Here is a 15,506-nt window from a genome sequence, read left to right on the forward strand (position 1 = left end):
CCCCCCACCCCCTCCCCCCAGTGCCCCGCCTCCGCTCACCCACGCCGGTTGAACTCATGCTTCTTCTCCTCCGTCGTCGACAAAGCCTCCTTTCTCTTTATAAAGCCTAGCAACTCCTGTATCTCCTTCTCCAGAGAGGCCAGGAGTGGGTTTTTAGCGTCCAGCGGCCCATAAAACACGGCGAGGGGCAACGTGTCTTCGTGGCAGGTGGGGTTGGGCAGCGAGTCCAGGGAGCTCGCCTTCGACTGCAGGGTCTTGGAGACTGTGGCGGAGACGGGGAGCAGGGGCACCGGCAGTCCTGGCTGAGACGCGGAGATGCCAGACATGCTGGAGGAGGTGATCGAGGAACGGCCGTGCGCCGCCATATCGACCAGCACAGGAGTGTACAGACGCGGTTGCCTGGCGACGGTGTCGTGGCAACCAGGCATCCAACCAACGCGCTTTTGGGGGAAACACAGTGGCCCCTGGAGGGCAAAGGAAGAAAGAGTCAAATCCAGAAAGCAATTGATACCCCTGAAGGTTTGGGGGAGATTTTTTTGGGGGGGGATGAAGGTTCTGGACACAGAGCCCGCGAATAGGAGAGCCCAAACTTACAGATTCAAACTATTCCTTTTTTTTTTTTTAGACCGCATAATGATGATGATTATCATCATTAATATGTACTAGGCATTGTTCTAAACATTTGAAACATTATCTTATTTAGTCATTAGAATAGCTTCACAACTTAAGATGTTATTAGTATCTCACAGTTTACGAAACCAAAGTTTATACAAGTTTAGTCATTTGACCAAGGTCAGAGTAAACCCTAGAGTCGGGGACCAACCAGGTCTTAGCCTTCTGACTTCAAAGCCTGTGTTCAAAATGAATAGGTTGTATTGACCATCTCCAAAACACTAAGCACAACCATCTTCAAAACACTAAGCATATCAATCAAATTGAAATTTTAAAAATATGTGACAAGCAATTTAAAAGTCAAGTACATGCAACTGGTCCATTCTCTTCCCTCTATTTGTCTCTTGAGGTTTATAACTGTGGGAGTGATGTCTGTGTTTAACAATTATGACTACTTTTTATTGATTCATTTGTATTTCAAACATATCCTAATTATCACTATATTCTAAATTAAAGTGCATTTTACTCAATCTTAACTATTGAACATTAATGTGTACTAGTGGCAAGACTTTTTAAAATTTAGCCCTAAAAATATTTCTCCTTGGTACATTTACAAAAAAAGTATTTTTAAATCTCTCTCTTTTTTTCAATCAGCTTGGTAAATCTTTCTCTTCTCATCTGATCCTTGTTCTCACATAACAGACTTGTCCAGTTAGTATAAAAGGCTGGTGTGATTTGCCACTGAGTACTAGCTATTATATTGATGAAAGTGAAACTGCCAGATAAAATTAAATGGAAGTGACCAGAGAGGAGGAAAGAAAATAAAAATAAAACAGATAAAGTTAGGATTTTTCTCCATGACCTGGGTGTTCTCACAACCTCAGTCATAGTGCAAGCACATTTCAAAGTCACTGGTAAAGGAAATGTGACTAATTAATTTCAAATACTTGAATTATGAAACATTGCATCTTAGTCATTTTTCTCCTTGCACATACTGTTAACAATGCTTAACCTTCAGTAGATTTTGGAGCTTGTCTGAATAATTTAAATGGGTGCTATACTCTGAATCATCATCGTGGTAAAAATGAGTTTCATTTTCTTCCATTTAAATTATATTTGAAGCATTTTTTTTAAATATTTGAGGTGTTATCTTTCTTGTAATGAGATGCAGCTATTCGAATATCTTTTCTATTTCCTTGTCACTCTGCTTTATTCTGTTCGCCATAGTGAAAGAATGGAGCTCTGAAACTGTTGTGTCTGACAGGGCTAAGAAATGTAAATAGCTTCATTATAAATAATGTAAATTGCTACTTCCTTATAATTAGTGTCTTTGCAGGCTGCAGGGCTCCTTTTTGCCCATCCCAGAGTCTTTATCATCTAAAGCAACTATTAGAGAAAGAAATAATAAGGTTAATACTCTTTCTATTCCTAATTTAGCTTTTAATCATTTGGACTGTTCCAAATATGTACATATATATGGTATATTTTTAAAAGCACAAAGTTCTCCCCTTGCCACCTCACCATCTAATGTTGACTTTATTTTTCAACTTCTTCATCCCTTCATTCAGCAACCATATTTTAGGGTGACATACAATGAATAAATGAACCCACCCATTCCCTACAAGAAGCAGATGACACACAACTAACCATGATAAAAAGATACATTATGAGCCCAGCTGGCGTGGCTCAGTGTTGAGCGTTGATCTATGAGCCAGGAGGTCATGGTTGGATTCCCGGTCAGGGTACATACAGGGTTGAGGACTTGATCCCCAGTGGGGGATGTGCAGGAGGCAGCCCATTAATGATTCTCTCTCATCATTGATGTTTCTATCTCTCTCTCCCTCTCCCTTCCTCTCTGAAATCAACAAAAATTAAAATTTTTTAAAAATGACATGCTGTGAAATGTGCTGTGATGAGGGTTTAAAAACTGCTAAGAGAGTCTCAACATGGAGCTTGGAACTGGAAAGAGAACCGAGGATGGTAGAAGGGGTGATGTTTTAGCCCTGGACAGTAATTGCCACTCATTAACAGAAAGACCCTTGCAACAGGGATTTGCCTATTTGCTGTGATGACCTAGCACCCCAGCCTAGCAACTGGCATAGAGGATGACTCAAATCTTTGTTGGAATGAGTGAATGAAAAGATATAAGATAAAACATTTAGAAGGTTATCCCTGAATGATAGAAAAGCCTGAGTAAGGTACAGTCATAAATATAAATAGCAAGTTACATAAGTAACCTGTCTAGTGTGGTAAACCACCAACTGCAGTAGATCCAAAGGCAGAAAATAAGACAGAAAGAGAAACATTATCAAATATAGTAGGTAGTTGGAAGATGTGCTAAGAAATTTTAACTTAGTTCTGTATTCACTGGGGAGTCTTAGAAAAACAGCATAATATATAGGTTAAAGCCCAAATTCAGGGGCCTGAAAACATGGTTTGAATCCTCAGTTTTTCCAAGTTACTTAGCCTCACTGTGCCTTCATTTATTCATCTGTAAAATGGGGCTGAAATAATAATACTACTTACCTCATTATTTTGCTTTGTTTAGAAATAAATGAGTTAATATATGTAAAACCTATAAAATAGTGCCTGGCACATAGTAAGTGCTATGGAAATGTTTGCTAATATAATTATTTACTTGGGAACCATCAAAAGTTCCTAAACAGAGAAGAGCATGATCTAGTCTGTATTTTATGTATTTTAAAATGGAACTATTATGGCAGAATGTTTGACAGATTGGAGCAAGGCAGGTTATATCTAATCACAGTTGCACAAATTACCACTATATATATATATATATGACTGATATGCAAAGTGTCCCTCAGGAGTTCAACTGCAGGAGTTTGATAGCTCACTATGACGTGCGCTGACCACCAGGGGGTGGCATGGAACATGGCAGGTGACCAGCAGCAGTGGTTGCTGAGGGAGCAAGGGAAGGAAGAGGCGGGGAGTTGAGGAGGTAGGGAACCTGATTGGCCCTGATCACTGGCCAGGCCTAGGGACCCTACACATGCACGAATTTTGTGCACCAGGCCTCTAGTGGTTATATATAGTCAACAAATGAGACAGAAGTAGCCAACTAAAACCACAGATAGACACTGAGGCAGAATTAGTAGGAAAACAAGTTATAATCAATAAAGTAAATGTAGAGTCATGAAGTAATATGTAATTTATATAAATATATATATATATGTAGTGTAACATATATTTTATGTAATATATATGAAATGGCTATAAAAGTATTAGCAGAAGTTCTAACAGAATGTATTTATGGTCATGAATTAATGCTTTCCTAAAAGTAAAAGACAAAAACAAAAAAAAAATCTAATCAACTTGAATAGATTAAAAAAACTTTTGGAACAATGAAAAATACCAGCACAAAGGTAGAAAAACAAGCCACACACATACACCGGGGAAAGATATTTCTAATGCATAACCTACTGTGTGAACACTATATTGATAAGTATCAATAGCAGGCTCAGACCAGATAAAGATACGGCTTAGGTAAATCAATTTATTACAGATTACCAGTGGGAGTCTGTAGTCAGGATTTATGACAAAGAGATCAGTAATACTATCCAGGCCAGATTGGAAGATAAGTTTTCAAAACCTAAAATCCTCACCAGTGGTACATAGCTCTCAGTGGTTCTCAACCTTCTGGCCCTTTAAATACAGCTCCTCATGTTGTGATCTCAACCATAAAATCATTTTTTGTTGCTACTTCATAACTGTAATATTGCTACCGTTATGAATCATAATGTAAATATCTGATATGCAGGATGGTCTTAGGCGACCCCTGTGAAAGGGTTGTTCGACTGCCAAAGGGGTCACGACCCACAGGTTGAGAACCACTGCGGTCTACTAGATGGTAATCTCCCTGCATCTTTCAAGTCTTTGATGATGTTTGAACAAATTTCTGCAATTCCTCTGGAGTGCAGTATTGCCTCTAATGTAACACTTTGGTATGGATAGTTTCAAAGGTCTCCACTTGACTCTTCTACCCATAACAGCTCTAATGCTACAGACCAGGGATTGGGTGTTAGAGGTCTGCTAAATACTAAGTCTCCTCTTCAATCAAAGGTTCTGAGTTTGTGAACTGCTTAAGCTCTGGAACCAAATGAGGAATCACAATCTTCTATTGCAGCAACTGATTTCAGACGTTTGCTTGCAATGTCGTTGTACCTGAGTGAGATGCTCAGCCTCTCTGGCTCCATCTTGTTCAGGCCTGTCTGTTCCGTGGCCTTCAGGCTATAGCTTCTGCTTAGTCTTACATGTAGACGTGCTACTCATTAGAAGAATTTTGCTTTCAGCTTGAGTTTTACAAAACAGCCCCTTACTAGATAGTGTCTCTCCCGAGGAGATGAGGAAAGTACGAATTGTTTATCAAAGATTTGCAGGAACCTTGTCATCAGACTCACATCAACTAGCACAATCTTCCTCAGTTGCCTGCTGGCACCCAGACATCTTCAGGTCATCAATCACCTCTTATCCTGCCCAATTTCCCCTTCCCTTGACATAAAAGAACCTGAACTCAGTACTTCCTTAGATAGATTTGAGGACTAGGTCCTTCATCTTCTTGGTTGGTGTTTTCTCCATTAATAAATCTTTCTTTACTCCCCCCAAGTCTGACATTTTCAGTTTTGGCCTTTCAAAGTGTTGGGCACATGGACTTTGGATGGGTAACATTCTGAGTTTTCTGATTATACATTTGGAGCAACACCTTTGTTGCAGGTTTATCCATCTTGCCCCCTTTAATACCATGATACATTAGCTACCACCAGATAAGTCAAGGGTGGGGAACATCCGGCCCATGGGCCATATAAGGCCTGCAAAATCTTTTGGTCTGGCCCTATCCAGGCATTAGGGGTGAGTTAATTAAATATTTGACCAAATATAGCAGGCTAATTTTTAAGTTGATAATTCTATATGGTCCAGAATGACATTATAAATATCCAAGTGGCCCTTGGCAGAAAAAAGGTCCCCCACCCCTGCTGTAGGTAAAGGCACTTTCATTGTCACTGTGGCCTGGCTGTCCTTATGATAATTACATTAGTAGCCTTTGTTAACTGCTACCACCTGGCCTTTGCTGTTCTGGAATTAAATCTTCCCCACTAATATTATGAAGCTAAACTTCATGGCAGAATCTTCTACTATCAACCCTGGTGTACAGATAACAGAAGCTATGCAACGTCTCCAAAGGTGCTAGTGCTCATCTCATTGCTTCATTCCTACAAACTCAGTGAAGGAAATACCTCTGACCATCCCAGGAAACATAGCCAAGTGGTGGGTTCTGAGCACATATCTAATAAATCCTTTCTACCATCCCCACTCTCTGAGACTTCTGACCCTTTCTTCAATTCGATACCATGGAAGTTCTACCATCTCTACTTCATTTGATGTAGAACATTATCGGATCTGTGCTTCAAGAAGCCATCTCAAGTTATTAGGAATCCTGGATCATTGGTAGGTACCCCCAAATTAATTAATTCTACACTATCCAGCTTTATATTCTGTCCTGCTGGTCTAACAGAACAACATACACTCCTACACATGTTCCCCCAGTTTCAGCGAGTACCTGTTAGCCAGATCCTGCAATTCCTTTGGCATGTGGGCTATTTTTTCCCCCAAAGCAGAGCTTGTACTTTCCTGCTCAGGCTGTGCTGAAACCTGACTTTGTCTTTTAGCCAGGAGCTAATGAAAGATGTCGGAGGCATATCTTAAGGACAACAGGAATCATCTTGAAAGGCACCTGCTTCAGATTAGATAGGTTAATGTGTGTTCCCGCAGGCAAGCGGAGACTGTTGCTCTTGGCAAGTGGTTAGAGGCTATTTCTGCCCGCCTGGAGAGCTCAGAGGAATTTAGAAGCTCAAAATTATTAAGCTTGTCTACCTAAATATCTCCATTTCCAGATTCTGGGACCCATTCTTTTCTTAAAATCTCTGCTATATAATCAGATCTGGGGCCTGATTTTCAGCAAAGTCTTCCCTGTAGTTGCCCTGAGCTGTAATAAAGCTGCTCTGACTCTCAGAGCATGACTTAAATTGTCAGTTAACTGCCCTAAGACTGTATATATATTGGCAAGACTTCCAATGCCTTCAAAAGAAGCCACACCACAATTTCTATAATTAATATTGCCCCCATACTGACTAAGCACCACAGCTATTTGAAATCCCCTCACCTTAACAATTCCACCCTTAAGTCATTTCCACCTGGGGTCTCAGGTGAAAACAGGAATATGCCTACCACAATTAAACTGCATACAAAGGGTGATTACCACTCTACCTACCATCACCATTGGCTCCCTATTGCTGTTAGACAGTGGGTGATTTAACTCTAAAATCCCATCCTGAGGGTGCACTTTTTACAGCTCACTCCTACTGTGTTAACCTAAATATCTGGTTATCTGGGTTCCCAAAACACAAGGTTTGAGGCAAAAGCTTAAGTGCTAGTGCTTTATTTGGTAGTATAATTCCCATCAAGCAAGAATGAGAGAAAAGGGAAGTGAGGCAGGGGCTATGACGGTTAATTTTATGTGTCCACTGACAGGGCTAAGGGATGCCCAGATAGCTAGTAAATCCTGATTTCTGGGTGTGTCTGTGAAGGTGGTTCTGGAAAATATTAACATTTGAATCAGTAGACTGAGTAAAGAAGATCTCCCTCACCAATGTGGGTGAGCATCAGCCAGGCTGGTGAGGGCCGAATAGAACAAAAAGGCAGAGGAAACATCAATTTGCTCTCCCTACTTGACTGGGACATCCATTTTCTCCTGTCTTGGACATTGACATTCCTAGTTCTCAAGTCCTTGGTCTCAGACTGGAACTTACACCACTGGCAATCTTAGTTCCCAGGCCTTTGAACTGGGACTGAATCATACCACTGGCTTTCCTGGTTCTCCAGTTTGCAGATAGCAGATCATGGGACCTCTCAGCCTCCATAATCAGTTGAATCAATTTGTTATAATAACTTCATGTATATGTATATGTATATGTATATGTATATGTATATGTATATGTATGTGTATGTGTACGTGTATGTGTATGTGTGTGTGTGTGTGCGCATGCATGTGTGTGTGTGTGTGTGTGTGTGTGTGTGTGCGCGTGCATGTGTGTGTGTGTGTGTGTGTGTGTGTGTGTGTGTCCTATTGGTTCTATTTCTCTGGCAAACCCTGACTAATGCAAATATTGGTACTGAGACATGTTATTGCTGTATAAATACCTTGAACTATGAAAGTGGCTTTGGAACTGGGTCATGAGTAGAGGTCAGAAGAGTTTTGAGGTGCATGCTAGAGAAAGCCTACTTTGCCGTGAACAACTGTTAAGGGAAATTCAAGTGATGGCTCAGAAAGAAAAGAGGAGAGGCTGTAGAGAAAGCTTTGATATTCAAAGAGGACGCCCAAGTCATCCTGAACAGAATGTTGGTAGAAATCAAGACATATGGTAGTAAAGGCCATTTTGATGAGGTCTCAGATGGAAATGAGGAATATGTTACTGACCAATGGAGGAAAGGCCATCCTTTGTTATAAAGTGGCAAAGAACGTGGCTGAATTGTGCTCATATTCTAATGTTTTGTGGAAGATAAAACTTGAAAATAATGAAACTGGATATTTAGCTGGAGCTGTTTCTAAGCACAGTGTTGAAGGTGATGCTTGGCTCCTCCTGACTGCGTATAGTAAAAGGTGAGAAGAGAAAAATGACTTAAGGGTGGAATTGTCAAGTAAAAAGGAAGCAGAATTTAAAGAGTTGGAAACCTCTCAGCCTATTTATATTATAAAAAGTGTTTGGAAGAGAACACTGAGAGTGTAGCCAAGGGAACATTTGATAAGAAGATTAGTGTGGCTCAGTCATCTCCAGAGAAGCCAGGAGCTATTGTTCAAGACAATGGAAGAATGACTCCAAAGGCAATTCAGAGCTCCTCAGGGCAGGCGCTCCAACAAGAGACCAGAGTTCCAGGGGCAGAGTAGTTGGTCAGAGTAGTTTCAAACGAGGGACACAGGGTCTCTGCAGCTGCCCCCAGATGCAGCTCCAGCAGGCACCCATGGCTGCCCCTCCAAAGGAGCAGACCACAAACTTTGGCAACATCTGTGCTGCACCAACCCTGCCAGGGGCAGAGTGCACAGGCGAAGTCCATATGGCTGCCTCTTCTAGATTTCAAAGAACAGGACTATGGGGAAGAGCCAGAGGCTCAATATCCCAGCCTGGAAAGAAATGCCTACCCAGGGCAGAGAACCACCATGGATGAGGGTTGGAGACAAAGGGGTGCTGGCAAAGAGCTACTGTGGGGTTGTCCCACTGAGTTGCCACCCCAGTGGGCTTGGAATGGAGCCAAACAAAGAGCATTATTCTCAAGCCTTTAATGTTTTTTTCCCTGTTAGGGTTTGGATTTACCTAGGACCTATCATTTCTCCTTTTTACTTCTTGTCTATTTCTCCTTTTCAGAATGAGAATGTCTATCCTATGCCTGTCCTACCATTGTATTTTGGAAGCACATAACTTTTTGGGCTTCACAGGTTCACAGCTGGAGTGAAATTTTGCCTCAGCATGAATTATACCTCCAATCTCATTCATCTCTGATTTAGATGATATTTAGATGAGACTTTGGACTTCAGATTTTAAAGTTGATGTTGGAATGAGTTAAGACTTGTGGAGCTGTTGGGACAAAATGAGTGAATTTTACACACGAGAAGAATGTGAGTTGAGGGGGGTAGGAGTGGAATGCTATAGAATGAATGTTGTACCCCGTCCCACACATACTAAAATCGATATGTTAAGTCCTAATTCCTAATATGATGGCATTTGTAGGTGGAGTCTTTGAGAGGTGATTAAGTCATGAGGTTGGAGCCCTCATGAATGGGATTAGTGCCCTTATAAAGAGACTTCAGAGAGCTCCCTGGATCCTTCTGCCTTGTGAGGACACAGCAAGAGGACAGCCATCCATGAACCACAAAGTGGACTCTCACTAGACACTGAATCTGCCAGTACCTTGATCTTGAACTTCCAGCCTTCAGCTGAGAGATAAAATTCTGCTATTTAAGCCTTTCAGTGTATGGTATTTTTCTTCTAGCAGCCCGAAAGCGCTAAGACCAGGGACAGATGGGAAGGAAATACAATGCTGGCCAATGCATCGTGAAAAAACTCACAGCCAGTTGCTCAGCTATGTGGGATATCTCTCAACAGGCTATATAGATTTTTATATACCAAATCTTGGTGTAGTCCAAAAGAAGGGAGGGTAAAGAGAATGCGCCTGCTGTTTCCTCCTGTCTTTTGTACCCCACTGATCAAGATTCACATCTGTACTTCCAGGTTGGATCACCTAATCCCTTAGGTAGCTATTGGAGATTCCAAATCTCATACTTTGTGGTACAGTGTTTCATCTTTGTTCAAAAGTGGTAGAGGAGCCAGAAATTCCAGATGGTGGCCTCGGGTGGTAGAATCAAACAGACCAGCATGGAATCAGCCGGAGAATGCAGCAAATTGTTGAGGACCCAGTAGGCAAGTGAAGACAAGGAATTCTAAGGCAGTGCATACGGTGTGTTCTCACACACAGGCCTCTTGGATGTCAATGCTAGCAATACCCTTAGGAAGGCAGAGCAGCAGTATGAAAGGAACCTGGGTCCCCAACACTGTGAAGGTATAAGATTAGTCCTGGACCACTCTCATATCCAGATTATTACATAAAATAAACTTCCATCTTATTTAAAGTACTAGTATTGAGGGTCTTTGTAGGAGCAGCCAAACCAACATTCTCACTACCTATGTCTCAGAAATTTTATTTAAATCGGCTTTAAATAATGATGCTCACACATGCATAAAGAAGCATATACTGATGAAATTTTATCCGAATCTCTTGATTGGTCATAAAATTTCAGTCTAATGGTCCCCAAACCTTTTTATACCATAATGCACCATAAGAAATACAAAGAGCATGTTGACCATACTTTTAGTTTAGTTCTTTTCAGGTGACTGTATTTTAAATACTTTTGGTTTTATCTGTTACCAGATGGAGATGGAAACTCAACTCTGCAAAGTCCCAAAGCTTTTGGGCTGTTTCATTCTTCCCTGCTTGAAAACCAGCCAGTTCTTTTCTGCTCTCATATCTTTCTTATAGTACCTTGGCAAATACAAGCAAAATAAACCAATCCATGCTTTTTGTTTCCCAATCCTTCATCTAAAGCCCCATGTTTATTTAGTATATTTTAAGCTACCAAGTTACTGCAGATAACAGTTTTACCAAATAATTCATCATAGGACAACATGAGTCACCATCTTTCTAGGCTCCAATAACACTTTCCTTGCTGCCCACCATCTGCTCTGTAGCCAGTACTACACATTTTGAGGTTTTTGTTGTAGCAACAACCTAATGCCAATATAAAACACAATGGTAGTCTCCTTAAACTAAATTATGCTGGGGTTACAAACAATCTCATATCTCCATGGTTTACAGGAACAACATTTTATTTCTTGCTCATATTTGTGAGTGATGTGGCTCAGCTGAGTTCATATTTCACACTAGAGGCCCAGTGCATGAAATTCATGCACTGGTAGGGTCCCTAGCCACTGCCGGCTGCCAGCCGGGCACTCCTTCCCTTCCCCTGGTCACCTGCCACCACCACCGCCACTGGCCAGGGCCTCCCTCCATCCTTCCCAACCCCCAGTCGGCCCTCCCCTTGGTCAAACTCTCAGACGACTTCCCTGTCGAGGAGACAATTTGCATATTATGCTTTTATTATATAGGATACTATCTTCATTTGGGGACTAAAGCTGAAGGAGCAAGCATATCTGGAACATTGCAAGTCTCAGGGCAGAGGAGGAAAAATGATGAAGAAACCATTTATTGGCTCCTAAAGCTTCTCTGCTTTCACATGACACCATTCACTTCTACTCACATTCATTTTCTTTTTCTTTTTTCCTTTTTTAAAATATATTTTTATTGATTTCAGAGAAAAAGGGAGAAGGAGAGAGTGATAGAAACATCAATAATGAGAGAGAATCATTGATCGGTTGCCTCCTGCACACCCCATACTGGGAATTGAGCCTGCAACCCAGGCGTGTGCCCCTGACCAGAATTGAACCTGGGACCCTTCAGTCCGCAAGCTGACGCTCTTTCCACTGAGCCAAACTGGCTAGGGCTCACGTTCATTTTCTAAGGCACTTGCTACACCTCCTGCTTGTTTGGTGGCATCATCAGAAAAGGCTACTTTTCAGTTTTCATATGCAGGGGCTTCACCAAATTTCCCTCTGGTATGTGGGCCTTGACTTTTACTGCAAGTTATGAAATGAACTTGAAGGAAAATGCAACAATTTTTATTTGTTTCATTTTCATTATCATTATGGTACTCTTTGCCAAGATTTCACTCCTTTCAGTAGAAAAAAAACGTTGTTTTTTCTTCCAAAATTTCATAATTATTTTTAAATGTTACTGCAAGAGTAATTTCAAGCAGTTAATACTCAAAAACAAAACCCACCAAGATTTAATTATTGAACTCATATAATAAGTAAACACATGCATATCTTCTATTGTTTAGATTGACAGTTGCTGCTTGTTGTTGATTCCTTCATTGTGGTTGTCATAGTGGTGTCTCCAAATTCATTGTCAAGGTCATTGTGGGAATGATCACAGGGCATATAGGAGAATATTTAGGGACATGGGCTCCAGAGTCACACTGCCTGGCTCAACCATTTGGTAGTTGTGTGACCTTGGAAAATCCATTTAACCTCTCTGTGCATCAGTTTCCTCATCTTTAAAGTGGGGACAATAAAAATAGTAACTCATTCATAGTAACTCGTTGTTATAAGAATGAAATGATTTAAAGCTAGTGAAGTGCCTAGATTGTAAGTCATTGAGTTTTTGGATAATAATATAAAAGACCAATTGGTAAGTTGACAAGCTCACTCTTTCAAAAGATTTGTTTTTGGGATTCAGCAAACTCATAAAGAAATTTTACATTTCTCTTTATCCCTAAAATACATTCAATCTCATCTCAATAATAAACCCTCTCAACAGTATAATGAGTTCAATGCTAAAATTATCAGGCCCCTGTTGACAAAAGTCCCAAATTTTTTTTCCAGTTTCTCACCACATATGAATGTTTTCAACTCTCTGGGTTTTGCACACACACACACAAGCACAAAGAGAAAAAATTAAAGTGAAATTCTGCCGGTTTTGTTTGCACTTCAGTGTGGCAAGACTTTTAAAAGTACTAAACTTCAAAACATCTTTCCCCAAAATATTTTCAGGTAACTTAATTTCTTAGGAAATGGTTGGTAAACATTTTCTGTTAAGGCCAGATAGTAAATGTTAGGCTATTTAGGTCATAGATCTCTATTGTCACTGCTCAGTTCTGCCATTTTAGCCCCAAAGCAGCCATAGACAATAGTAAGTTAATTAATGTGATTGTGTTTCAATAAAACTTTATTTATAAAAACAGGCATTGAGTCAGATTTGGTCTGCAGGCCATAGTTGCACAACCCTGTTTTAGATGTTACTCCATATTTACCTTGTGATTTTGATTATCTCTAATAAATAAAAACATACCCATGGTTATTTGTACTGAATAAACATGAACTTCACTCAACTTGTGAAGCAATAAACTCCAGAAAATGACATATGAAGAACAGTATACAGGTACATAAATATAAATATACAGGTACATCTGCAAGGTGAGAAGTAGATGACACTTCAGTTCCCCAAAGTGAACATTCAGCAGGAAACATAGATTAAAACAGGCACAAGTTTAAAATTTTCTGCCTCAGAGTGTGTGTGTGTGTGTGTGTGTGTGTGTGTGTGTGTGTGTGTGTGTGTTATTCATCTCAACTCTCAATTAACCAGTCAGAAACACATACATCACTAGGGCTGTTCCTAAAATTCTATGTCCCAAATAGCATCATCAATTCATTGAAATAATATATTCTTATTTCTAGGGTTCACTGGAGAATTCTTCATTCTCTTACCTAGAATTCCCCTTTTATGTGTTTACATGTTAGGAAAAAATAGAAACTATGTGTGTTGTTAAGAATGTTTTTCCAACATTTTCAGGCCTTTGATCTGCTGGTTCTATTTCCAAAGTTGACAGATACTTTCAAGTGATTCAATTGTATATTAATTTCTAACTCATTAACTATGAATTCATTAAACCACAATAGCCCTCAAATGGGACTGTGGTTGAATGAAATGAAAAGTGAAGCCTGAAACCAGGGATGTGTGTGTGTGTGTGTGTGTGTTGTTGTTGTTGTTGTTGTTGTTGTTGTTGTTGTATCTCCAGTGCTTAGAACAGTATCTGACACTGTTCAACTCTACAAACACTTGTTGAGTGAATGAACGAATAAATGAATAAACAGAGAATGGATGGCAAATGTGAAAAGTAAAGGAAGATGGACTGAAAATAAATTCAAGACTCCTCATGGTGTTAATATTCAAGATAAAGTCTAAAAGAGATTATTTGAAGAGCTTGCTATACAGCAATCAGGTGGATAACTAATGCATGTAAACCTCATTTACTCCAAATATCATTCCCCAGGCACCTAGAAGTCTTGTTTCTTCTATGTTTCTACTACTACTAGCTAAACCAATCAGATTCTTTGTCCTGAGGAACCTGTTACTGACATTCTGCTGGGCACAAAACTAATGCAAAGGTGCTCAAGTCTGCCAAGAGCTTGGAGAAGCAGAGAAAGCTAGTCTGGAAAGACAGAAGCAAGATGTCTCAGAAAAGCAAAGGTGGAAGCTGAGGAGAGAGTACTGCCTGTGTGAATGAGGGTTTTCTGCTTCTGATTCTGTTCCCTCCCAGAGGCCCAACTGCCTTCATGCCACTGTTTCTAGATATCCTCATAATAAATTCACCAGTTGAGAGAAGGGCAAGTTACCAGATTTATTTTCTGATGCTTAAGCAAATATCATTAATTAGACCTCAAAGTAGATGATTGATTCATTTCTGGACATGTTAAATCTGAGTTTCCTTTCTCCCTTCAAAGAATATTGGTATCTCGTTTGGCCGTAGCTTTCCTACACTCTTCATTGTGTCTTCACAAAATTTCCAGGCCTTTTACTTCCTGTTCTTTTAGGAGATATCTTACAAGGTAGGTATATTTTTACTACCTTAACCTCAGAAGAGAAAGTATTCTTATTTCCCGAATCTCTGAGCAACTTATGATGCCCATTCCTTTAGAGTGAATTATCCTGAAAGAAGGAAGTCTTTCAAGGAGGCGTTTGACCATCGGAGACAAGCATCATAGACAGAAGGTTTTTCTCTTGTACACATGTCCACAAGGCATGATGTTATTCTCCTGGAATATTACAAAAATGCAATAAAAGACATACAGAGAGAGCAGGGAAATGTGAGCTACAGAATATTATACAAGCAGTGAAATGCATGTCATTTTCTCATCACTTCGTGGCTTCAACACCTCTTCACAACACCTTGAAGAAAGTCTGCAAATTTCAAACACCTCTTTGCAAATTGATTTCTTCATGTCACCAGCCCACGCTCTTTCAGTTGCTAAGTGCACTGGATTGTCACAGTATGTTCCAGAGGCTCCAGATTTCTCTCAAATGCATAAGATGTGCTTCTAATTGAAAGCCAAGTCATTGTTTTTCAGATACAATATTCTCTAAAAACAAGGAAATGATACCCATTACATTTCAACCAGTTCCAATTAAAACTGATTTTCACAGCAAAGCTTATAAGTTCTAAAATTAAATAATGTTATTTTACAACTTGGAACTCAAAGATGACTTATAGATTAATTTTGCATTATTAGTTTTCACTTCATTAGGAATAAAAATCATAGCATGCTACTAAAAATATTTATTTCTAACATGCATTTGTAACTGTGACTGTTTTTCAAAAGACTGAGTTTTCTAAGTCAATAATATAAAGTTTTGTTTATATTATATTATATAAA

General features: G+C 39.9%; 1 protein-coding gene across 1 annotated transcript in view; it reads right to left on the bottom strand.

Annotated features, from left to right (window-relative positions):
- The window catches only part of CFAP54 (cilia and flagella associated 54), a 250,797-nt gene extending 250,409 nt beyond the window's left edge, over positions 1–388 (bottom strand). The window contains exon 1 of the mRNA XM_014530050.1: positions 40–388. Coding sequence (XP_014385536.1) covers positions 40–365 — 326 coding nt within the window. The 5' untranslated portion in view covers positions 366–388. The remainder of the gene's footprint in view (positions 1–39) is intronic.
- Positions 389–15,506: the final 15,118 nt, after the last annotated feature.

The sequence above is a fragment of the Myotis brandtii genome, unplaced genomic scaffold, assembly GCF_000412655.1.
Source record: "Myotis brandtii unplaced genomic scaffold, ASM41265v1 scaffold708, whole genome shotgun sequence".
Taxonomy (NCBI): Eukaryota; Metazoa; Chordata; class Mammalia; order Chiroptera; family Vespertilionidae; genus Myotis; species Myotis brandtii.